Source organism: Paramisgurnus dabryanus, chromosome 10 (assembly GCF_030506205.2).
Source record: "Paramisgurnus dabryanus chromosome 10, PD_genome_1.1, whole genome shotgun sequence".
Classification (NCBI taxonomy): Eukaryota; Metazoa; Chordata; class Actinopteri; order Cypriniformes; family Cobitidae; genus Paramisgurnus; species Paramisgurnus dabryanus.
The window spans coordinates 23382337-23408397 of record NC_133346.1 but is presented as its reverse complement, the minus strand read 5'-3'; the positions used below and the strand labels follow the sequence as shown (position 1 = coordinate 23408397).

At 37.0% G+C, this 26061-nt stretch overlaps 1 protein-coding gene and 1 long non-coding RNA gene across 7 annotated transcripts in view; one reads left to right on the top strand and one right to left on the bottom strand.

Moving 5' to 3' along the window:
• The window catches only part of cntfr (ciliary neurotrophic factor receptor), a 205524-nt gene that overhangs the window by 145280 nt on the left and 34183 nt on the right, over positions 1-26061 (top strand). For both annotated transcript variants that reach the window (XM_065290230.2, XM_065290231.2), the window contains exons 5-6: positions 18933-19050; positions 25220-25386. In XM_065290230.2, the coding sequence (XP_065146302.1) occupies positions 18933-19050; positions 25220-25386 (285 nt within the window). The remainder of the gene's footprint in view (positions 1-18932; positions 19051-25219; positions 25387-26061) is intronic.
• LOC135727054 (uncharacterized) lies at positions 19524-22399 on the bottom strand. 5 transcript variants are annotated; one of them, XR_012337687.1, is made up of 10 exons: positions 22272-22399; positions 21948-22007; positions 21734-21848; positions 21562-21633; positions 21348-21462; positions 20974-20993; positions 20798-20873; positions 20445-20522; positions 20249-20345; positions 19524-20168 (listed from the first exon to the last, which is right to left on the bottom strand). It is a non-coding gene; the product is annotated as an uncharacterized lncRNA (long non-coding RNA). The 5 variants fall into 5 exon arrangements; XR_012337686.1 differs by lacking the exon at positions 20974-20993; XR_012337689.1 differs by lacking the exon at positions 20974-20993 and having other exon boundaries at positions 21734-21843.

The window sequence follows — 26061 nt, the reverse complement described above, 5'->3', positions numbered from 1 at the left end:
AGATGAGACAGGGAAAGCACATGGTCAAATTCAACAAACAACAATGACCAAATGCTACACATAACATACGTGGAGCTGTCACGATACTGACACAAAACTAGAACTATGACCGTGAAAGCCAGTATCGTCACACCACATGTCCCATTATAAATGATTGTCTTTCCATAAGATATCTTTTCAGTGGAACACAAATGGAGATAAGAAATAATATAAGGGATAAGAGAATGTAAGAGTAAGAGATTATACAGCCAGCCAGTTATTATTGCAGAATAAACTCCAACAGGATGATCCCGATTGAAGCAGAAGGGCTTTTTTGTGATAACAATCAGTTGGATGTACATTATCCCGCTTATTACACGGCTACTTGCCACATAATTCAGTTTTAGGACATATATAAAATATTGATTTAAAATATTTCATTAGCTCATTTGTAACAAATGCAAACCTTCAGCAAAATAAAAAAATGTCTTTCTTGCTTTTTACAACAAAACACAAAGTTTAATGCTTTTGTGTAGATTTTAGAAGGATTTCTTGATAGAAATGCAATATAGTAAACATAATAAACTATATTATCAGTGTGTAGAAAAACCTTACAAAATTATCTGTTTTGTTTTTATTACAATTAGAATGAGCATTTTTTATCTATATAGGCCAACACCGTGGGTCCCCTTACATGGAAGTCGCCGTTTCATGCCGTCATGTTTCTACAGTAGCCCAAAATGGACAAACTGTTCCATAGAGTGCGTTTGGTCATTACGTTGTCTCAGACGATGACTGTGGTGGCTAACGTAGCTTCCCTATGTGTTTCGAAAAGGAGGGGTGAGATGTGGACTGAGCTGTTGGTTGCAATTTACAATCTCACAGCAGAAAATCTACACAGTGAACCTTTAATAATCTGTTTAAAAAAATTATCTCATATGTCATTAATTAGGCATATAAGTATAAATGTCTTAAGGGATTAGACACTAGACACAATATGATTCCAGCGATGGGAAATTTGTCTGTCCATACTGAATGCAATAAAGGACCACAAAACAAAGCCAATCAGAAAAGTTTTGCTCTGTTTGCGTTTGTTTTGTTTTTTTGCTCTTTCACACTGCAGCTGAGGAGCGCACTCACAAACACAATCGCATCCCTCTGCTTTTAATGGCTTTTTCTTGTGCAACTTGATGGATTTGTTATACATTTCTGCTTTGAAACGTCTATAATCAGTCTCCATGTTTGATGATTAATATTCATAATGTGCAGATCTTTAATTGAATTAGATCTCTAGAAATAGTAACCATTTCTGAAATAGAAATTTTGCATCATCACGTCAAGGGTGGTTAGGACAAAAACTCTGATTAACATGCTTAAACATTGACATGCATGTTAATGCTTTAAACACATGAAATATCTGCCACTGAGGTAAAAAAAAGGCTGTGTAAACTCAATTCAGAGAATTGTTTTTAAACACATTACAAATGTAAATATAAATGTATTGCAGAAACATTACAAACTGTGAACTTAATGGTGGAGTTAGACCATAACGACCATTTTTTCAACATTTCTAAGTTCAGGATTTTTTGGCTCGATGATGCTCTGGAGCCAAGGAACATGACACTCAACACTTTAATAACTAGAGTGCATTAGCATCAGCGGTTCTCCCGCTCAATCACGAGGCGACAGCTTTCGTGTGAGTGGCCCTGAGTTAAGCACCAACAGTGGGCACGGCCCCAGTGTTTAAGAGCAGAGAATTATGCAATCTTTTTTTTCAAGATTTTAATTACTTTATTTACTATGAACTTTGCAGTTTTTTTATCATTCAGATTTGGCTGGGTGGTTGATGACACATTTTTCTGTGGTGTGACACACTCTGAACACACATTTAATATTGAATCTATTAATTTAAAGAGCACCTATTGTCCGATTCACGTTTTTAACTTTCCTTTGGTGTGTAATGTGTATTAGTACATGTTAACAATATGCAAAAGGTACATACCCCAAAGTAACCGATGACGTGAGCTATCGTCTCCAGCGTAAATCCAATTTCTTATAAACAAACATACGGATTGTAGGCAACAGTTTACTTCCTGGGATTGCTGATGTAGATAAGATTAACATTATCATAATTTCTCCCGCTTCTGACTCACAGCCTGTAAGGTTCTAACACCTGTTAGCATTGCATTATGACCAAATCTTTCAAACATGGTAATGAGCGTCACATTTACGGCTGATGTTAGAGGAATTCAGGCCAATCACAACGTACAGATTAGCTGGCCAATCAGGGACACAGAGCTTTTCAAATCCGTGCGTTTCAGGAAGAGAGTGAAATCTGGAGCTACAAAAAATGTACGGTATGTGGAAAATAATGCGTTTATTTAAACATAAACTACTCAAACATACACAAAATAAAGTTGTTTTTTAGCAAAAAAAAAATTATGCTCTAAAATAATAACTTAATTAAAAAAAAAAAATTCAAGTTTCAACTTAATCCTTAAAAAATAAACTTCCCCACTGGCAGATATTTATACTAGTTTATACTTGACTTTTATATATATTTTTTTAAGATTTAATATCTGTAATTTTGCTTGTCAAGTAAATGTATCTCGATTCAAGATTTTTTTAGATTTAAAACACCCGAAAAAAACAAAAGACATTCATTTTTGCAGTGTATGAATTAAGCATTTAAGAATGCTGTAGAATAAAGAATCTCATCCTGTTTTTTTCCCCACAGTGACAGTTCATACCTTGCCACTGTGGTGAACTATTGAGAAATTGATAGTAGAGAGAGATTTTAAGTGAATAACGACGTTTATTTCAAACTATTCATAACACCAGGCTTTGGCCCTGAGAAACTTGAAATGTTAGAAAAAAGACTGTGCTTTTTAGCAGCTTTGATCTGTAATTGTATGAAAAGAGTCAAAATGGATTTTATTCCAAACATTCTCTTACTTTACAAACACGGAGATTTATTCTTAATATTCCATTTCTGAATGGCCATGGTGATTATGTTCAGATATCACGAGAAACCTGGCTTTTTACATTCAACGCTCAAACAAATCAAGGCAAACGCTGGCCACAGCACACATTCATGTCCTTTGATTACGCTCTACAAAGAATTGGTGATGTGCTGAAAGGCTTTCGTCAGTAGATGTCTTAAAAAGAAGATCTACCAGAGGAGTCACAGCATGCAGGGGCGGTGAGTGAATGAAACCAGCTCTGTTGGACCCCATTCATGAGTCCAGCCCAACAGATCAGTGTGCTACATCTCACACTTTTCCTGGTGATCATCACCCTCTGGTTTCTAACTTGGTTTCTTTCTGTTTGCTGCTCTTTGAATATATGGCTCCATTGATGTGGCGTCTCAAACTGTATCTTTCTGGGTATTCCTACTGTGAAGCTTTGAAAAAAACTTTAGGCGGTATTTTTGGCCTTTTCTTGCTCTTTCACTTGTCTTTTCTTTTGGCATTCCTACCCGTGTTTTTTTTTTTTTTTTTACAGAAATACTCTGATCAGTCATGGGAAAGCTATTTTAAAATGGTAGATGTACTAGCTACAAACTACTCAAAAAGTTTTTCTTTAGTAAAAAAAGTAGTTTACTTTCTTGTTGAAAAAATTCCTCACTGCAATAAATGTGAATATACCCTATTTTGGAGATTTACTGAGCTTAGCAAAATATAAAACCGTAACAAACCATACTGTTCAAGATTCGGCACCTTGGGGTTTGATTTTTTTAACTTAACCTTTAAAGATCAAAACAGATCAATAAACTACTGCACATAACCTGAGGACAAATAGTTGCCTGTGTAGCAGGCATACTTGACCATAAATAACCTTTTTGAAAACATTTAAGTATTTCTGGCGATGGACAATCTTACCAACAAATATTTGATGAAACAAAAAAACAAACACAATGTGGGAGTGATTTTCACACTAGAGAGTCTAGCAGGAGTTTTTGAAAGAGGAACGAGTTTCATTATCAGGTGGAATTGCGGTTTGTGTAGCTCGGCACGCAATAATTAGCATTGTCACATTCCATCCCCATCTATAGGCCAACGCGGCGTCCTTTGATTTCTCCTTCATCCAACCACAACTCATTTCTCTGCCCAAAATTACAAAAGCAACACACATTGAGTCTCTTTATGTGTGTAGAAAAGCAACAGAATGTGGGGAGGTCATCTCTTTTGAGCATTGTTCATTTAGGAGGTGTCTGGACACATTTGTGCTTTCAAACAGACTTTTCCCTCCCTTTCTCTGCCTATTAGAATGCTAGCGCATAACACGCCACTAGCTGCCATATTCTTTACAGCCATTTCTTTGTGGTTTACAATATAATGTTGTCTGTTCATTTAAAGCGGTCAGTATAGCAGAAATGTTTATTTTGATGTGTCAAGCTATGTTAGTTTGGGAATTCGTTTGTGTTATTTTACTCATTTGAGCTCTTGCTACAAGACCACAGAAATGTTTTAAGACCTTAGCTGAAATTTAAGTGTAGCTGTAGCAGTAACCTGCACAGAAAGTTTTTGGTTCGCAAACTTTACTCTGGATTAGATTAGGCACCAAAAGATGATGAACTGATAACACACATACTTTACATATGACACTGATGTATTTTCAGTATTTGATATGTACATTAATGACTGCACTAAAACAAAATTGTTTTATAATGTTTAATATTTGTTTATATTAATAAAATGATCATTACTATTATTTGACATATTTATAACCATTGACAAAAATTTTGGTTTCACAACATAACCAGGATTTTTAAAGTAAGACCAATTATTTTGTGCTAACCATGGATTAACAGATATCATGGTTTGTTTTTTGTTTAAACTATAGTTAAACCACAGGTAAATTTTGTAAGGGTTGTGTTGATTTAGTTAGTTGATAACTACAATCTGTTTATAACATATTTGTAAACATTTGCCAGTACTGGTGTTTCCATGTACAGTAGGCTGTTCTATGCATCTTGGTGATACCACAGGTTTTTTTTTTTTTTTAGGCTGTCACAGATATCTGTGTGGGCCATACCATCTGTTGTCAGGCTTTTTATTTATATAAGGATTGCATTTGATTATCACAGTTAATGGCAAAGATTGCTCTAATGTCTCTAAAACTTTTGGCGGTAGTACAGTATATGTGGGGGTGTTTTGCATGTTGCTGTGTTGATAAAACATTTACATTTATTCAATTGGCCGGTGCTTTTATCCAAAGCGACTCTTAAACTATACATATTCTTTTCAGTCCATACATTCTCTAGGTATCAAACCAATGGCCCTGGCATTGTAAGAGACTGTCCTCCAAAAAATAACGACCTCATAGGTCGTTTGTGCAAGCACCTTATTACGACGTACAGTCACGTATTAAGGAATTAATACGCACAGTCAGATCTCATTCAAACATAAACCAGCATGACGTAGTCAGTCACAAGAGCCAATAGCGATTCACATTCTTAGCTGACGTAATGATGCAATCGGTCACGAGACACACAAGAGCCAATGCCGTTTCACAATCATAGATGACGCATCATCACTTCTTCTGGCGGCAGTTTTTGAATCAGTCTGCACCGGATCTGATATTTACAGCGGATTGTCATCGTTTTGCATTCTTCATATAAGACGATAGTTTGACCTCGGTACACTTGGAATATTTTAAGTTCATTTTTAAAAAGTTGTGACTGTTTTGTATGCTGTGATTTATCATTTATTAAATAAATGGGTATGTTATTTGCCCTAAATACCTGAATAGTGTAATGTATAATAAATTACAATTAATCCTGTCGGTTTAAATTGAAAATCTTATCCCAGTACATGTCATCATAGCAAAATGACCCCCCAAAATATCATTTTATACACTAATATATTAAGTTTCACCTGCTGCCTGTGCTAATTTAGTAAATGCATCTTTTGTTCGTGGTGAAATGAACAAACGACCAAAGCAATCGTATGAGTTGGGGGATATGTTGCACTGTAATCCAAAGGTTGCCGGTTCGAGTTTCATGGCTGGCAGGTTGCAACTGACGTGCCTTTGAGCAAGGCACGTTTCCTCAATTCCTCCCAAGGTGCTGCAGTTATAGCTGCCCACTGCTCCGAGTGTGTGCATGTTCATGCCTTGCAGTGCAGAGGACTAATTTTCACCATACTTGACAATCACGTCACTTTCGCTTACCATATAAAGCAACATAAATTTAACATTAAATTCAATTTTACATTCACCTGCAACACTCACCTTCTTAATCAAAATACATTATAAACGTTTCCAGTTTGCTAAAATGGCACTTGTTGCTCAAACATGGGTACACAGAGCGATGAGCACATGCCAGATAAGTGCAAACATAGTGCGGGTGGTAAGGCCCCTGGCGCAGATTGGTAGAGTCGCTGTGTAATCTCCTAATCCCATTAATTATTACTCACAGCCATTATGTGAATCGTCATAATCCCCCCTCGAGGCCCAAATGTTGCAGGATAAAAATGAAGCAGGAATGGAAATCCAAAATGTAACAAATCCAAAATAGTAACAAATGTATGTATAACTGTACCTTAATGGTAAGATGATTTAAAAGGGTACTACCCCAGTAACGGCCAGGGATCTTTTTTTACAATGTTCAGTGTGGGTTTCCAATCCTAGGTAATGAACATACTGATAAAATGTATTGCCCCTGAGTGCATTGTCAAGTCCCTTTATAATGAAGTGAACAGGTGTTTTGCATCATTGCAATCATATAATACTGTATATTGATTATTTTGGCATAGGTGGAATTCTGTATTAACCAAACGATATCCACCAACACGACTATTGTAAAAAAATAAGACATGCAGAATAAATAGACATGATATGGAATAAAGCATAAAGTTGACTACATACAAGTTTAAACCAAAGCAAAGGTGAATCCCAAGGACATGGACAATGCAAACGTTTGCAAAAGTGAGCTTCGTTGTGTGATCTTACAAATTCCTATGTGTTTAAAGCTCCATTTGAGTTTTCGCTGGTGTGTAAAGGTGCATAAAAAGTGTATTGGCAGCTATTGTGCGGATCTATAAAACGTAAATTATGTTACAGATGGTCTCGTCTTCTCTCCGGAGCCTGATTAATTTAAAACTTTATGGGCAACTTTATGTGGAAGGATATTTACTCTAAGATTAAAGGAAACGCTTTTAGTAAGAGCTCTGTTACATAGGGAATAAAAAACTGAAACAGCGAGCATTTAATTAAAAAAAAGGAAAATTTTCTCCAAGTGCCAATTAATAGGCTTGTCTTTTTTAAAAGTTTAGATGGTTTCCTGCTGTATCTCTGTCTCCCGCTTCTGGTAAACAATATTAATTATGGGCACAGACACACAGTCGTGTAGAGAGGAATCTGGTTTGATTTCTGCAAAATCTTCAGTCTGCACAAAGTTCTGTCCTGATGTTTCTTTTTTTTGGTCTTTAAATTACATTTTCCAATTTGTAAATGGACCAGATGTCTGTGAGTGAATCTGTCCGACTCTCCGAAGATGGAAGTCGGCCGTCTGGAGAGCCCAGGTGATTTGTTCTCATTGTGGACGTCGATGCCATTAATTGAGACAGAAGACTCAGGGTCTGGCTGGCCCATAAATCCAGACCCTAATGAGAATTGCATATTTTGCCTGAATCGCATGGTGTTTCGCGTATCCAGACAGGCCAGTTCTAAGAGTTGTATAGGGTGATGCGGGGGAGAATGTCTTTAGTGAAAAATAATGTAGGATGTATGTGGATAATGAGCCCTCGGTTGGAGGCATTTACCAGCAGCTGTACTTGTATATGTCTGTAAGACTTGGTTGTTTTTAGATTCACGGTTTGAGTTTCAATGTTCCTTAGCCATATGTTACTGATTCAGAAGAAATCAAGCTTATTGTCTGCATAGTTTTTTTTTTTTTTTACAGTTTATAACATATTGTATTTTATAACATGAATGTGTGGGTTAAGTCAAAAGGTGTCCCGAAATATCTCTAATTAACAGTATATTTTAAAAGTCCAGATATAAAATCACAAAATCCAATTTTAATGATAGTAAATGGTATTTAAGAAATAGAATAAATATTTTAATATTTACTGTTTTTGTCAGATGTATAAATGGCCAAAAGTATTTTATTCAGCATGGTAGATAGATCTATCTGTCAACTTCTCAGAAAGATTACATGAGCATATGCTTGTTTATTTCACGATGTGTTGCCCAATAATATTTCAAAACATTATCTCCTTCGAGACCCATGGCTCCCTCTTAATCTCATAAGGAAGCCAGGGGCTGTATATGTGACGATAACATACGTCGAAAGCTGATGTAAAATGTTATAATCCATTTTTCCTCTAATCCCCATATTTAATATTCAGCTTACAACCGTCTTTCGTTACCTTCATGCACTCAAAAATCTAAAGTTGTGCACTCAAATCAATTCTGACTCCATAAGAAGTCTCTTTGTCATTCAGATGTGTTAACAGTTTTAGCATTTTTAGTGGTTGTGTCATTTAGCATATGCGCTGTCAGCTTATGTATAATGACCGCATAGTATTTCCATATGAATTAGTAATAGAAAATAGTGACTTTTTGAGGAACTGCAAATGTAAATCCCAAGTAACAGCCTGAACTGAAGGTGCATGGAAGAGAGGCTTGCCTAGCTCAAAGAGAAATCTGGGGGCATAAAGGGGGCATAACCACTACAGTGGGGGTTAAACTCTCTGAAGTCTATTCATGGTCTGGTGGATCAATGGAATTCATTCTTTTTAAAATCAGCAGCATTCAGGGCAGCCTGTACACATTCCCATACGGCCACTGTCTTCTGGTTAAGTGTGCGATTTGTCAGTCGGGACAAACCCCAGAACACTTAACTATCGGGAATGTAGGCATTGTATAGCATCCCTCTGCTTCTGTGCTTTTGTGGAACGGAATGTTTATCTCGGTTTGGAAGCTGGCCTAGAAACCTTTACTTAACTTTGCATCCTTTTAACAGAAATTGCAGACATCTGTTGAACTGTGACTAATTTTCACTTGAGCATGTTCCAAAGTTGCAACCGAGTCCTGAAATGTAATTACAAGCAGAGTGATCATTTATGCTGTCATTGTGGTGCAGAAATTGAGTCCCCAATATGACTCCTGTAGGGATTCTTGGCTTACCAATCAGAAATGTTAATCTGCTTGATATTTTCGCAAAATGCCGCAGAGGAACATGTCAGGGGTAAATATTAAGGGGAACCATTCGCCTCAACCTGTCATTTTCCTCTCAAGGAAATTAGACTGAAATTAGAGAGCACTTTGTGCTTCTGCTGTCCCCATTAGAAGTATTTTTCACCCTTGTATCGCATTTCATCTGGCAAGTGTTTCTTGGTTGAAGTCGTTTTTTAAGGCAAACCACAGCTTTGAGGTTGCTTTTCGAAATCTACAAAAGTAATAGAATCTTTATCCCTCAGGTCAGAAGCCCAGAAGCAGTCAGGTTGATTAAAATTCTTGGTGAAATTGAGGCATTCCATCTTAAGGGAGTACTGTCCAACTAAAAGATTGATAAATTAAGCTGTCAGACATTCCTTGTGTCAGAAATACGGCTGACAAATGCTTCTTTCACATGGCAACCATGAGATTTGCAAGCCATTCACGCACCAGCATCTGTTAGAACTGTCCACCTATAACTGATTGCTTGAAATAACACTTTTCTGGAGTTCTTTTACCACACTGAGAAGAATTCTGCCATGCATTTAAAGCCTTAAATCTATTCCCGAAACCTAGACCGGTGTATTGGACTAATCTTCTCACTGGGAATTCTAATCCTTGGTTTAAACTTTAAACTTTACTAGTCCCTAATTAAACACTGAGTGAGTTCTAAGTCCTAAGAGCAACTTTGTGCCGCCATTAAATTTGCCAGACAGGAACTGAGCTGTCCACAAATACCAACATGTCATCACAGTGAAGATATATCCTGAACTCCTACAAGCCCTCTCCATTATCTAGCGGCCTGATGGGCCAAAACAGGATGAAAACAATCCTGCATAGCCATGGGTTCTTGAAGCACCCATGTGGCGTTGAATTCCATTTGCGTTTGGGCCTGTCAGAGTGGATTACCTTGGTATTTTAAGCTGATTCACTCTCATCCCTGCTCGACCCACATGGCTTTAGACTGTCTTGGCGTACCAATTTTCAGCTCAATTGCTCCGGCCGCTAGCATAATAAAGAGGCTGCCACCACACTGTACACATCAGCAGGTGTCTAGGGCAGAACTAGTTGGCTAAAAACCCACAGGCATTGTTGCTTTACTACCATAGTGAGTCTAAGTGAAAGCTGTCATTTTCAGTGCATCAAAACCAACGGTCCGTTTACACTGCCTTCCGCCGCCAGTCTACAGCACACATTAAGAACAGCGTTCATCTTTTTATGAGGCAGAGAGGGTTTTGCATGAGCAAATTCCTGACTGATCAGAAACAATGGCCGGTGATCAGCAGGAGTAGAGTGGGCAAGCATTCAAGCTTAGTGGTCTCGGGCAGAAACCCACCACCCCTTCACCTCACAACACACTCTTTTATCAGTCTTTAACCCCCAAACCACTGCCCCTCCCAATTTCGATCCTAATAGCTGGGAAGTTTGTATGACAAAGGGAACAAACAGGCATGTAATACCGCCCGTTTCTTGCAGATGACACAGGGACAGAAATGTGAAAAGGACTGGGGGGTGTTGTTGAGAAAAAGGCAGAGAGCAAAGAGCCGACCGCCAGAGCCCACTGTCAGATTAGAGCCATTAGCATGACTGTGGAATGACAGGGAGCTCCGTCCACACAATGACCATCATTTATCCCCTGCCTTTCATGGATGAATATGGAATATTACATCGTCTGTTCAGCAGCACATCCTACTGGAGATTTGACCTGAAGTTCCCAGCTGTTCACATAAAACATTTCACCACAGCACAGTTCTGGAATGATTCTTAGATGGATACTTAAAAGCGCAATATTTACTCCTAGATAATCCTAGACTAATTGGAGAACTGTGAATCGCAGATGATGTGGTCTGTGAGCTACAACCAGATGCTGCAAGCTAAATTTCTCCCTGCCTAGAAAATGTGTACTGTATAAACCAGCCTAAAGGCAGTTAGCTGATCTGTTTTGATGTATTTTGGAGGGAAAAAGTTTGGGTGGTTGTCACCTGACTGCCTAGCTAAATGAGCTGAATACCAAGTCAGCCATGCTCGGAATAGAGCTAAATTGGCTTAGGCCATCAAACACCAGTGGAAAACCCAGCTAAAGTAATTTTTTGTGATGTGTTGTTTTCTACATGAAATCATGGACAATATAAAACTTGATATCTTTTATATTTGCTGAGTAAGGTTGTGTCAAATATTGAAATCAATGTGAAATCAAGCTCTAATCTCAAGGATTTCAATGCCAGTGTCACTTGTGATGCCGTTAAACACAGAAACAATACATTTAGGAAAGAATGCAGCTGAGTAAGTGCGAACACATGGCCAAATTGACTAACAATACCATTGTCAAGCCAGATCTATGCCAAACACAAGCACTCTTGTTTCTTGGTAAGAGATACAAGAGACACTCAGTTTAAAGACCACCCAAATACTTCTCATCTGAGGTGTTGCATCGTCCATGATGTTGTCTACTAGGGCAGACGATTTACCTCTTCCACCCCTCCTTCATCCATCAGCCCCTCCCTTTTTGTTTTTCCACCACATGCTCAGCACTCATCAGTCTTCCTCCCTGCATTTCTGTCAAATTAGGCCCTCATGATGGCCCACTTCAGACGCCAACTCTCCCTGATGACTTCCCCTCCTTCTCGCCCCCATCAGATATCCGTCAGCCGCATCGGGCTCTTTAACATTGTGACTGAAGGGAAGAATCACGATTCTAGTTCTTTGAACCTTTGGAGAGACAATGGACTGTCAAAAATGAGACACAGAGAGGACACTTTCAAAGAAGCTCTGCAAGATGTTTGATCCCATAATGGGTTTCAAAATGTAAAAAGCCCAGAAGGCTGTTGGCTCTAGAATATATACAGTAAATCCTGCTAAAATTCTATGCCTGAAAAATATCTGTGTAAATTCAAAGACTGAATCATGAAACATACACTATCCTATTTTGTCAAATCTGTGTTTTTGTTTTTCAAAGTTCAAAAATATTCCCAAATCCCAACACGTTATTTACTTTAAAAAACAAACCCTATTTGAGTAATTCCCAGGAGTGACCAGAATTTTTCACATCCTCAGAATCTCTCAAACATCCTTTTGTCTTGTAATGGTGATGTTTAAGGGACAGTCCAGGAGAGGCCCCATGGAAACAGAACTGCTGTTTCTCTACCGCACACTAATAGCTTCAATATAAAATTACTGCCTTGAGGTTTAGAAACTCAAAGTTTTATTCATTTATTCCGCCCCTGTACAGATGGTCTCCGCTCTGGTCGCTGCATATGTACATAACTTGTTCACTACTTTTGAAATCCCCCTCAGAGAGCTTGGAGGTTTTTTAGCACAATTTCACTAAAGTGGATATAATCTCTGCCTGGTTGTTTTGGTCCCAGAAAGCTGAAAGGGATAACAGATGATAATGTGGACCCAGATGTGATGTGAGTTGTTGGGACTGCTCCGATGGGTCTGGGTAGGTTTCTTCAGTGTCAATTACACTGTAGCTGTCCTATTGTGGATTTATTGAGTAGCAAGAGACCACAATGAAAAGCTGTTGGGGATTTATACAGTGGCCCCAAATAGTATATGGAAACTCAAGCCACATCACATCATTTTGTTATCTAATGCAATGACATTTCTACAGGTGTAGTACAACGTCCAGATACATTTTACAGAATCCCTGTGCTAGTTTTTACAAGCTTCTAACTGCTTGTTGTTATGCAGTTAACACATAGGAACCTCATTATTTGAAGTTTCTACTTGCAGACTTTAAGGGGATGGGCACATGTCACAGTAAATTAGTTGTTCTTTAATGGGTAAGAAAATTGTCTGAATCCAGTGATGTAGAGCTGCTGAGAGCTGGTTTATATTATTAGACCACCCTGACCGACAACACGTTGAGTGGAAACAACAGCACCTACCCTTTAAAAGCCATTGAGACCAGGCTGTTATAAAACAAACTAAACCTTGTGTTTTTCTTCACCTTTTACTATTAAATGGGTTGTTAGCACTACAGACTGTTAACACCATGCAGTATATTACTCTTAGATTTATAGTCACCTTACAGCAGTGGATTTTGCCCGTGCTAAGCTTTGCTTTAAAATTGTTTTGCTAAAGATTGCTGACTCGCTTTTTCTCTGGCCATTTGCTCAGGCCTGTCAGTTTGTTTTGCGTGACAAAACGGTTGAGTGCGAGAAATGTTTTACAGACAAACATGGCACGAGAAAATAGCTGCTTTTTTGCTTGTGACAGAGAGAGGATCTGCACAGAATCTAGTTTATCAACTAGCACTTCATGACTCAATACATACTCAAAAGAGAAGAATTAATAATATTGTACTGCTAGAGAGCATTTCATTTAGCAGCGGCCTACTATACCAGACTCACTCTCACTCCAATTCGGGCATCTCAGTCCGGGATTTATTGGGCTTTTTTATATTGGACTTTCGATTAGGATCTGTGGCACAAGATGAATTTGAATGCATGCACAGACGATGCAAAGCTGTTTTTTTGAAAAGCTGCCAGACAGGCACTTTCTGCGCAAGACATGCGCTGTGACTAATTTATGATGATGGTTTTGCCTGTTTGAAGGCCCAACACCCCCCCCCCCCCAAATACTGGACCTCTAGATGAGATGCAACAATAAACACAAATTAGGCCTTCCACAAAAGCGAAGTTCAACATATTTTGTTTGCAAAGTTTATCAGTTGGCAAAGTGCTGAGCATTTATTATGAACTCTTTTTTTTCTACTGCTCATCAATGCCATTTTCATTCAGCCGTCCAATCATAATAAAGGAGAGGTGGGACAAATACCACACCAACCAACTGGCGCATTGCACAACTAGTTTTCTGCTGAAGAAAACACTCCCAAGCGCCCATAATTGGAAATAGCGCCTTAATGGTAACAAACAAAAATAATCAGTTTTGTGTTAAAAGGTAAGGGAAAGGAAATTGGATTCTTTAAATTGTAAACTAAAAAAATAGTATGCTATCTGTATGTATCTGGATGTTACCAAAAAATAGAATATTTCTGCAAAACTGTGCTGTATGAACATATACAGCAGCACAGCAGGTTTGCTATTATTTACAATACACCAATGTGCAAACCAGTTATTTATAATCTACTAGCATCACAAATGTAAGTTTGACATTATCCACCTGCCTTTACTGCCATTGGCTGAGCTAATATAAGCTTAATCATGATGTTCAAACAAACAGAGCAATTTGAAGTGCTACAGTGTCATAGCGTTCAGTCATTTAAAGATATGCATAATATATTGGCGTAAGTGTTCAACCTTTCAAACAAAACACCCACAGCTTTCTTTTTAAGTTGCTAGTTTGTTTATCAGCTGTCCAGTATCTGACTGTTATCTAGGTGTGGGCCGAGACCACATTAGGAGTTTATAGCAGCTGATCCCTATTTCCCTCCAGGTAGAGGCGCTTAAGTGCAACTTGACCCCCTCCCCTCCTACCCACACTGATCTGCTTTCAATTGCTGAGCACATAGTCCGCATTCCAGACACGTCATGGGGGGGGCGGACCGGGCTTTGACAGATCAGCAGTTAGTGATGATAGTGGTAGTCGCCTGGGATTCACTTACTCGCCTTTCATGTGGGCTGGCGGTTTGACGTTTGTCAACTGACCCTTAAAACCACGTCTTTCATTGCTTTGGCCTTTTATTGGCCTCAGATTAGGGAGCGGACAGCCAGCAGAGCAAGGGGGCTAGAAAGAGCTGCCCTTATATTGCATTCTATAGGGCAATTTTTGTCATTCTTTCACGACCAGGTGTAATCTATAGCCTTTGGGTATATGGCTCAATTTGTGAAACTGTTTACCTGAATTTGTGAAAATGTCCAGGGTCACAGACTTGGTCAGTTGAGCGCATTGAATGACATGTTAGCTTTGGATGTAAAGTGGGGTTAAAAATAAGCACCTGGGGTCAAAGTGAAATGTTTTCGTATGTTTCATTTAAATTACATCAATATAAAAAAACAAGTGGCCGGAAAGGCTGGTAAGGGAGTTTGCGAACAGTAAGTGTACTTTGTCTGACAGCTAAATTGCCCCTCTTCGTTGACTTCTGCAATTATCTGCTTTTATTACAAATAGTACTTAACTTTCTCTTTTTGTACCAAGAGTTTGGAGGGTATCATTTACCAGCTCTGGATATGATACGTTTTTCAATCATTTTGCCATGATTGCTTCACATTTTTGCAATATGTCAAGTTATATTCAATGCTTTGTGAAAACGTTTATTCGTTTATTGATACCATTACAATGATGCAAACATTTCAAACTGTTCGTAAAGCATTCTTACACTTGACAAAATAGTTTCAGGTTGTCAGGACTCGCTTTTCAGACATTAAAGCAAAGGACAATGTGACAAACTAATTATGTTAATATTTTTATTTTAAATGAATGGCAAGTATTGTCCTGGTCATTTCAGATTCATCATAAGACAACAATAAGAAATTATATTTATATGAAGAAAATGAGGCCTATTTAGAAAATAATTGAAATATTCTGTATTGTAGCATTATTTTGGTAATGACTAACTATTATGTATTTTAAAGGGATAGTTCACCCAAAATTTTTAGCTGATATCATTCTGTTTGATACCCAATGTTTTTCATTGTTCTTCACAAACCAAAAGCAGATTTCGATTTTTAAAAAGTGTGTCTAAACTAGGTTTGCAAAATTCTGGGAAATTAGTAACTTCCTATTCAAATTACACAGAAATATGTTGAAATTGTGGCACATAGATGAAGATGAGTATAAGATGTTGAGGAATCTAATGTTTGTATGTGATACAGTTTTTATAAATTACCCACTATATTTGTTTAATTCCTGAAGTTTCCAACTTGAAATATTTTTACATCTCCCAAGCTTTGCAACCCTAGTCTGAACAGATGTTTAGGCAGATTGATGATGTTTACTTTTTAATAGTGTGTAACAACAAAAGCAAAATCCACAACAAGAAAGTAGAAGAGTAAATGTCTTTAGGACATTTAAAATGTATGATGCATATTGAGTTATTTATTTTAAACTTTTGGGTACTTTTAAAGCATGAAAGGTTTTCTGTTTACTATGGGAGTGGATGGTGACCACCTATATCACCATAATAACCAGAAATCCACAAAAAAAACTTTTTTTAAAACATCTACGCTTGGGTTCTCACAAATAAAGAAAGACATTGGGCATCAAACAACTTGAGGGTGAGTAAATAATGTTTAATTTTCATTACAGTAATGCAACCAAAAAGTAAGTATACATGATGTTAGCTGTTGAAAAATGTATGCAGACAGGAGGTTTACTTACTATATATTGCCCCTAATTTTCAGGAATAATGTCCAAATGCTATAAATCTTAATGGGGTGGTTTACTGGACAGGGATTAGACTAGTCCTTGACTAAAATAAATGTAAGAGCCATCCAAACTGAAAACAACTTGCACTTACATATCTTGAAATACTTCAGTGCCCTTTGTTTGCCACAAAATGCCCAAAGGTAATGTTTTAGTAAGGCATGTTTGTTAAAACTAGCTATATTTCCTAATTAAACTGAGGCCTAATTCTGTCTTTAGCTAATCACTGTCCGAGAAACCACCCCATAATGCTTTAAACTTTAGTTTATCCTTATGCAAAATAACATTTTATATCATTTCCTTTTGATTTTGTGGTAACACGATCAGTACATTCTTTGTGAGATTCAGCTTAATTTTAGTTGAAACTTTACCATGTTTCAAACAACACTTATCAAAGTGCCTTAACTAACAGTTTTGTTTAACTTCTCCACCCCTCCGGCTAACACTGTTACTTTGGCACTGGTATCTTAGATCAAATCTCTCATATAAGAAAGAACGCTGCGATATGTCTTTGTTGTCCCTTTTAAAACATTCTGGCCTACCAAAAAAGGATGAAAGAAAGAAAAAATATAAATGGGGACAATAGATGTGTTGCTAGGCTGCAAATTCTGACAAAAAAGCAACCTTCTTTTGTTTTCGGGCTTTTAGCTCTTGGAGAATGTCTTTGAGATCTTCCTCTGTGCGGACGGCCGTGCATTCTTTTTTGGGAAGGTTAAGGAATTGAAAGAGGAGGGTTCCGGTGTTTTAAGCAGTCAGGGACGAGGGTCTGTGAGCTGTCAGTGTGCTCATTTGGCCTGAGGGTAAGGAAGACCTCCTGTTGTCTGAAGTTTAAGGAGGAATGCACCTCCGGAGGAGAAACGTCCAGTAGTTCGGGGCAGGAATGCAAGGGCAAATGTTTGATACTTCTCCTTCTGCAACCTTGTGCCTTCACCTCTGTGTATTTCCTTCATCTACTCACGTTGAGATTTTATTTCAGGGATACAAGATCTCAGTAACGCTAATCTATCTACGTTAATGTGTTGGGGAAGGTTGCATATTTTCCGATCAATATTTCTGTTGTTTTCTTAACAAAAGGCCAAAACTCAATTGGCAATTGATTCTACAATGGTGACTAATGTGTTAAACAAGCTGTTTTGCACATAAACGAAGGCGTAATCATTTATAAAGCAAAACATAAGGATAATAAAAAAATGGATGATTTAATGTATATTAAATAAAAATAAATAAATGCCACAGTTGGGAACTGTAGTTCCCAGAGTATTGCTTTATGATTTTGTCTAGGTATTTTAAAAAAAGGTCTATTCTCCTTGTGTCAATGTGGGTTTACTCTGGGTACTCCAGTTTCATCCCACTGGTCAAAAACATGCAAGTTAGGTGAATTGGAGATAACAAATTGTCCCTCCCCTAACCTGTGTATGGATTCATTCTTGTGGATCAACTTGTGTATGGATTAAAAAGTTTTCGCCATAAATAATGCTGGAATGGTGTGATGAATAAAGAAATAATGAAGAAATTACTAATTTGAACCATTTTTTACCTCTAAGGTATTATTAATACCTGTAACGGTGGACTTTTTATACGTGTACCACCCTATTGACAGCTAGAGACCCATTTTGACCATTTTCAATATTCTGGCCCCCAAATAAAGTCTGGTCCCTCGTTCAATGCCAGCCTGTTGTTTTTTGTCCCGTTTCATCACATGCATCAAAAATAGTAAGTCATTGCTTTTTTAAAAGCACACCTTTGAGCAGTACTAAGGATGTCTTATAGCAAATATCATTTGGAAAAGGCTTGAAGTCACTTTAAAAAATCTTCCTCAATCTATGTCTGCTAAAAACTTTAAAAGCACTGCAATTTCTTACTGATTCAAAAGATATATAATAAGAAGCCGTGGCTGAGTTAAAACACACATTGGCTCTCTACAGTCTCCTCACACAGATTTTAAAGCCAGGCTCATCAAATTTCATCAGGAAGGAGTTGTTTGTAAGCTGGCAGCTTAGTGCTGTGTTTAGAGCAATCAAAGCTCAAAGGGAAGCCCAGAGGTTAGCTATAAAGCAGGTTTGTTTCTTACAGACTCATGGTTTGTTGGGCCCCAGAGGGCCAATGGAGATGAGGACGGAGAGGAAGGCGCTGAACAGCTAACAGGGCCTAAATCACCGTCCATTTTACAGAGAGACACATGGGAAGGGCTAATCTTGTACGTCACCCTGGCAACCGGTCCAACTCATCAGTTTCAATTTTGGCAGTGGTGGGCATGGTCCAGTGGAGCTCTAAGAAAGGACCCTAATCTGGAAGGAGGGCATGGGCGGTTATTACATTCCCCCATTTATCCTTTCCTGCTTAATGCTTGAGCTGAGGGAGGTTCGAGGGGTTACACAACTAAAGAAACTGGGAATATTGTTGAAAAAGCTTATAGGTGATAAAGCGCTGACGTTTTCACCTTTCTGCTTTATTCACAGTTCCACCTAAGGAACCGCAGGTAACATGTCGATCAAACACCTACCCCAAAGGATTCTACTGCAGTTGGCATCTTCAGCATCCTCCAAACATACCTACGGACTATGAAGTTGACGTCCAGTAAGTTATTTTTCTGTTTCTCCCGTCAAACCTCAGGTTCCCATTTTTCCCATCCTGTTTGTCATGTCACCTCCTGTCATGTTCGAGACACAGCAGGCGCATCTAATTCAGTGATCTATGTGCCCAGACGCTCTCCATAGAGAGCTGATTAGGTCTGTCTGGCTCTGAGTGCTGGAACTTTAGGAAGCATAAGTGGACCCTCAACCAGAAGCCTGTCTTATCCACTGTCCCAATATTGGAAACTACACTCTCAGAAAAGAAAGTACATAATTGTACCTTTAGGGGTACAATGGCTTGTCACTGGGGCTGTACCCTCAAGGGTACAGTGTTTGTACCCTTGGCAGAGGGTACAAAATTGTACCCTTGTGATTTGTACCTTAAGGGACCAGTTTTGTACCTCTAGTGACAATTTTGTACCTTTATTTAACAGTACAAATATGGACCCTTCAAAAAGGGTACAAAATTGGCTTTGACAGGGTACACTCATGGTTTTAAAACTTATACATATATCTCAATCTAAATATTGTAAACTTTAAATTATAAGTGCATATGACTCAGTGTATTTGTGTTGGTTTAGCCAATTGTTTAGAGTAAAGGTAAATTTTAAACATTAGTATAAAAAAATGATAACAGAAAAGATAAAATACACAGTGAGTTTAATGAACAATCATTTATTTTACAAAAGGTTCAGATATAAAACAGAAGTGTGCTGTTCAGTCCAAATCATTCACAACATTGTGTTCAGTCACAACATTAAAAACTAATTTTTTCATTTACACTTTACTTAGAAATATATCAAGTATTCCTTTGACTTTAACAGACTGTCCAAACAGGAATATTTTAAAACAAAATCAGTGTGCTGTTCCTTAACCAAACAACATTTAAACATTTTTAACAGGGCCACATCTGTCCTTGCCAAGCAGTGAGAAAACACACAAATATAAATTTTTTCACTGATAAAACTGTGGTGTACTCACAGCATAATGAGTAAATGAATAGGTCCATATGGAGTAACATTTCTTTAGTTTTTGTTGTGTTAATGACAGGTGGAAGAGGATAGTCAGTCAGCCTCCTTAATAGTAAAGATCGAAAACTGCTCTGGGCACGTTCATACTTATCTGTGAGAAAACACAAAAATATGAATAAATTTTCCAATGACAGAACTATGGTATACTCACAACATAAATAAATGTGGTACCTTTAAAGTTTTTGCGTGTGAATGATGGTTGGTCGAGAACAGTCAGCCACCCTCAATGGTAAAGATCCAAACTTGTGCTGGAAACTTTTGTGCTAAACTGAGAAAAAACACACAAATATAAATTTATTTTCCACTTACAGAACTGTGGTGTACTCACACAACATAATAAATAAATTAATAAATGTGGTAACGTTACCTTTGAAAGGTCTTGAATGACTGTTTGGTTGAGAGCAGACAGACAGACAGACAGACAGTCAGTTAACGTTAGTCATTACTGAGAGAGAAACACACAAATATAAATTATTTTTCACTTACAGAACTGTGGTGTTCTCACTTAACATAATAAATACATTAATAAATGTGGTAATGTTACCTTTAACAGGTCTTTAATGACTTTGGTTGAGAAAAGACAGACAGACAGACAGTCAGTCAGTTTACGTTAGTCCTTATTGAGAGAGAAAACACACAAATATAAATTATTTTTCACTTACAGAACTGTGGTGTACTCACTTAACATAATAAATACATTAATAAATGTGGAAATGTTACCTTTAACAGGTCTTTAATGACTTTGGTTGAGAACCGACAGACAGACAGACAGACAGACAGTTAACCTTAGTCCTTACTGAGAGAGAAAACACACAAATATAAATTATTTTTCACTTACAGAACTGTGGTGTACTCACTTAACATAATAAATACATTAATAAATGTGGTAATGTTACCTTTAACAGGTCTTGAATGACTTGAGAACAGACAGACAGACAGACAGACAGACAGACAGACAGACAGACAGACAGACATTCAGTTAATGTTAGTCCTTACTGAGAGAAAAACACACAAATATAAATTAATTTTCCACTTACAGAAATGTGGTGTACTCACACAACATAATAAATTAATGAATAAATATGGTAATGTTACCTTTAACAGGTCTTGAATGACTTGAGAACAGACAGACAGACAGACAGACAGACATTCAGTTAATGTTAGTCCTTACTGAGAGAAAAACACACAAATATAAATTAATTTTCCACTTACAGAAATGTGGTGTACTCACACAACATAATAAATTAATGAATAAATGTGGTAAAGTTACCTTTAAAAGGTTTCTGTATAAATTACTGTTTGGTGGCGTGTAGACAGTCAGTCAGTCAGTCAATCTCCCCTGACTGAGAGAGATTCAAACTTGCGCGGGAAACGTTTGTGCTAAACTGTGAGAAAACACACATAAATATGGATTATTTTTCACTTACAGAACTATGGTGTACTCAAACAACATAAAAATACATTAATTAATGTGGTAATGTTACCTTTAACAGGTCTTGAATGACTTTGCTTGAGAACAGACAGACAGACAGACAGTCAGTTAATGTTAGTCCTTACTGAGAGAAAAACACACAAATATAAATTAATTTTCCACTTACAGAAATGTGGTGTACTCACACAACATAATAAATTAATGAATAAATGTGGTAAAGTTACCTTTAAAAGGTTTCTGTATAAATTACTGTTTGGTGGCATGTAGACAGTCAGTCAGTCAGTTAATCTCCCCTGACTGAGAGAGATTCAAACTTGCGCGGGAAACGTTTGTGCTAAACTGTGAGAAAACACACATAAATATGGATTATTTTTCACTTACAGAACTATGGTGTACTCAAACAACATAAAAATACATTAATAAATGTGGTAATGTTACCTTTTACAGGTCTTGAATGACTTTGGTTGAGGACAGACAGTCAGTTAATGTTAGTCCTTACTGAGAGAAAAACACACAAATATGAATTATTTCTCCACTTACAGAACTGTGGTGTACTTAATGAACATTAACCAGCTCATTAAAATTAGTCTATTAAAATGAGGCAATAGTGCTGTGTCAATGTCGCGTTGTCACGTCGTATACAACTTTACACAAATTACCGTAACCGAATCAGTATTAAAATGAAGAGTCACGACAAACAACACATTTTTAAAGTTTAAAAATGCTTTAAAGGTGATGAAGGAAGGATTTTCAAGTGTTTACCTGTTAATGCTCTTATAACTGTTGTGTCATCCTCCTGTTGCGTTGCTCTGTGAAACTCGACTCCAGTCAGACCGTGAGATGTGGGGGGATGGGCGCGTGTCAAAATAAAAGCGCGTTTTTTCCATTGTGTGTGAGGGATTTAGTTATTCAGTATTTATTTAGTTTGTAAGTAATGGTTCATCAATTGCAGTTTTTGAGTTCACAGCACAGTTTTTATGAATTGAAATGAACTTTTTTTCATTAAAATTTCAAATTAAAATTTTAAATTAAACACATTGTCAATGAACAGAAGAAAACTAACACTACTTCAAGACCCATGTGCCCAACTAAAGGAAACAAAATTGACACAATGGTTACTTACTTTATTGACCAGATTTACAGCAGTTGTCTAGAACAACAAATAAAAAAATGGCAAGAGGCTGTATCTTTTAGCATTGTACCTTATCCTTTAAAAGAAATGGTACAAAAATGTACCTTTTAATGCTTGGGAACAAATATGTACCTTTTTGACCCTCAAAAAGGTACATACATGTACTTTGAGGTCCAATAATGGGCCCTTTGGGGTACTTTTATGTAGATTGTACCTTGGGGGACAGAAATGGACCCCTACTGTACCCCTATTTCTGACAGTGTATTAAAACCTGCAGAGTTAAGTTATAATTTTAAGTGCTGTATATTAAACCGCTTAATCAATCATGTTATCTTTTATCTTTGTTGTAGTGTTCAAAAATGAAGAGTTCAGATGCAAAAACAAAAAGTTTGTTATATATTTTGAAAAAATATATAAAAATATATAATTTCACTGGTATTTAACAAATTTGTCCTCTGCTGCCAAACCAAGTGCATACAAGCTATTTTGGCAAAAAACACCACTTCTAAAAAAATCCACTACTTTGGACAATACCAAGTAAACAGTTGCAAAATCACTAAGGATGCAACTTGAAACATTGCAATGTCCTCTCAATGTGTATGAAGTTAATTGTGCAAAATTGTACATGTACAACAAAAGAAACAATAACGAAACCCCACCCTTACCCCAACGTCATAAGGGTCATGGCAAATCGTACAAAATGTACCAATGTGCTCAAACAATTTAATACAAATTATCCACCTTGTAAATGCAATGTGATAGCATTGGGCTGCCACATTCGGGTTTTATTCAGGTCCAAGTACTCAGAAGGAATGCAGATTTAAATGTGATCCATGGTCGTTTTACATTTGGCTTTTTTGCGTAGGGTTTTCTTTTAACAACTTTACTTACTCAAAGGATGTGGCGTTTAATGGATTCTGCCAACAAACTGGCATTAAAGTAAATTTAAAGTGAAAGTATTTAAAGAACATATAATATGTGCCGAGAGCATTCGGTTAACATCATCTGTTTAGTGGCTTTTGCATCTGAGCTCTTTAAATATTATAAAAATATTCATCTGGTAGACGTTTTTATCCAAAGTGACTTACAGTGCATTCAATTATGCATTTCTTTTATCAGTATGCATGTCCTCAGGGATCGAACCTATGACCTTGTTGCATTGCTAATGCAATGCTTTACCCACAGAGCCAACACTAGATTACATTATAGCTTCAAAGACACAAAGTGCTCTACACGCAGTTCTCATGTATGTTGGATTGCTGTATGTTTATAAAATATTTTTATCATCATCATTACATTTTAGTTGCTGTATGTTTATTTCATGCAACCTTTCTAGATAAATGGAATAACCATTTAATAAACCAATGAGCCCTGTGAAGTTGTGGTTTACAATAAATTTAGAACAGCTAAGGGGTCTTAAGGTACTGCATTTACTGTATTTACGTATTTGTATTTTATTCACATTCTCCCAAACCAAAAAATCTAAGCAGGCAATTTCACAGCATGCGCTTCTTTATTAATTTTCAATAGCTGATTTGACACATTTCAGCTGCAATTACAAATAATTACTCCTCCTTTGATGGTTTGACTAAAATAGTATATTAAAAATAGACTTTAATCAGACAACAGTGACCTCTATTAACCCATATTATCGACAACGTAGAGGAAATTAATAAAAGTTATGTTTTGCACGCTTTGCAGTTTAGGTAACCTTAATACTTACATAAAAAAAACATGTAATACTACCACAAATTATGTGCACCAGACATGAACTACATGCCAGACATACAGTAAATGATCAATGCAGGAGTCATTATAGCCTGTGTGCACAGAGCACATATCTGGAGATTTAAAGGTCAATCATAGACAAGACCTCTGCCCAGATGCTCCCCTCAGGACAAGCAAATGCCAGTCTCTTATTCAATTTCTGATGCTATCTAGTTATTATGTGGTTCAGATGTTGAACATCCAATTGGGTAAATGTTGTTTCTGTCTTCTGAAAGAACAAAGTTGAATGACATTCATTCTGTACCACAATAACTTGCTTGTACTGTAGCTGTCAAAAACGTTTAAAGAAAAACCAGTGTCATGATTAAGTTATGGAACCCAATTTACTTTTTCAAAAAATACTAAATGATCATCATGAAGATTGGTTCCATAAAGGATTTCTAAACGTCTGCATTCTTTTTCCGATGTGGCTGGAACGTCAAACTAAAAATACTCTGACAGTGTTTCCTGGCGCCTCTTCAATATCTTAAAAACTGAATTATTATGTGGAATTTGAATCTTTAAGAAGCAATCTGTAACTTTTGCCTCTCTATCGCCACCTCTGTTTGAAACATGAAATTTCAGGCTAATTTACGTCCTTTTTTTATATTAACAAACAACGTTTGTCAGTTCTGACAGCGCAGCTTACCGTTACCGTAAGTAAGTATATTGTTGTGAATAATTTTATGTTTATGTACTTACACATATTTGTATGTTACCAAAGTTGGTTACAGATTGCAGATTTTCACCTATAGTCACTGTTTTAAATAAGGACGTTGCTAGATCTCTTTGATTCTTTTCTGTTTTTCAGGCATAACCAGAAGCCTTTAGAGGTAAAAAGAGATGAGGATCACAAGAACAGATTCCATGTGAAGTTTCCAGAACTCTTCTCCAGCTTTCCATACCGAGTCAATGTCACAGCCGTGAACGCGCTGGGCAGAGCTTCTACGGCCATCAGCTTTGAGGAATCAAGTATAGGTACAGTTTGAATTGAATATGGACTCGTAATAAATTGGAAAGTGATTATTGATTTATTGTGCACGCAGGAAATGTTTTGTGTCATTAAACCAGCAGATGTCAACATAGTTTCTAAGTCCCAAATGGAAGCAGATCAAACAAAGCTTGTTAAAATTAAGCCAAACGTTAAACTATATCACATTTTTCACACCCAGCCATTTAAAAACAGTCAGTGTGAAACAGATGTCTTATAACAGGATATTCAAACAATGAGAAGGATTTTTTTTAGTAACTGATTTGATAATATAAAAAGGTTTGTGTATGACTCCATGTCAGCATAAAATTATAAGTAAATTTATTTTCTATGAACAATTATATGCAATCATGCTTACACTTTTATTTTTATGACTATTTTGTGACTACCATTGGTGTCTAGCAACTGGCAGGATGGTCAGTAGTACTTCAGTAGTAGTACAACAACCAGCTTATTCATTTTAATCGAATCATTTTTATTACTTTTCATTTTAAAACTGTACCAATTTTTAAAATTGCTCTGTGATTTTTTTAATGCAGAGTTTTTGATTCATCGCTCATTTAACCCAACCAGTCAATTTTAAAAATGCATGGTTTTGCACATCCCTAATGGTGCATGAAGTACATGATGTTGCATGGTGTTTGTTTTCGCTAGATGAATCC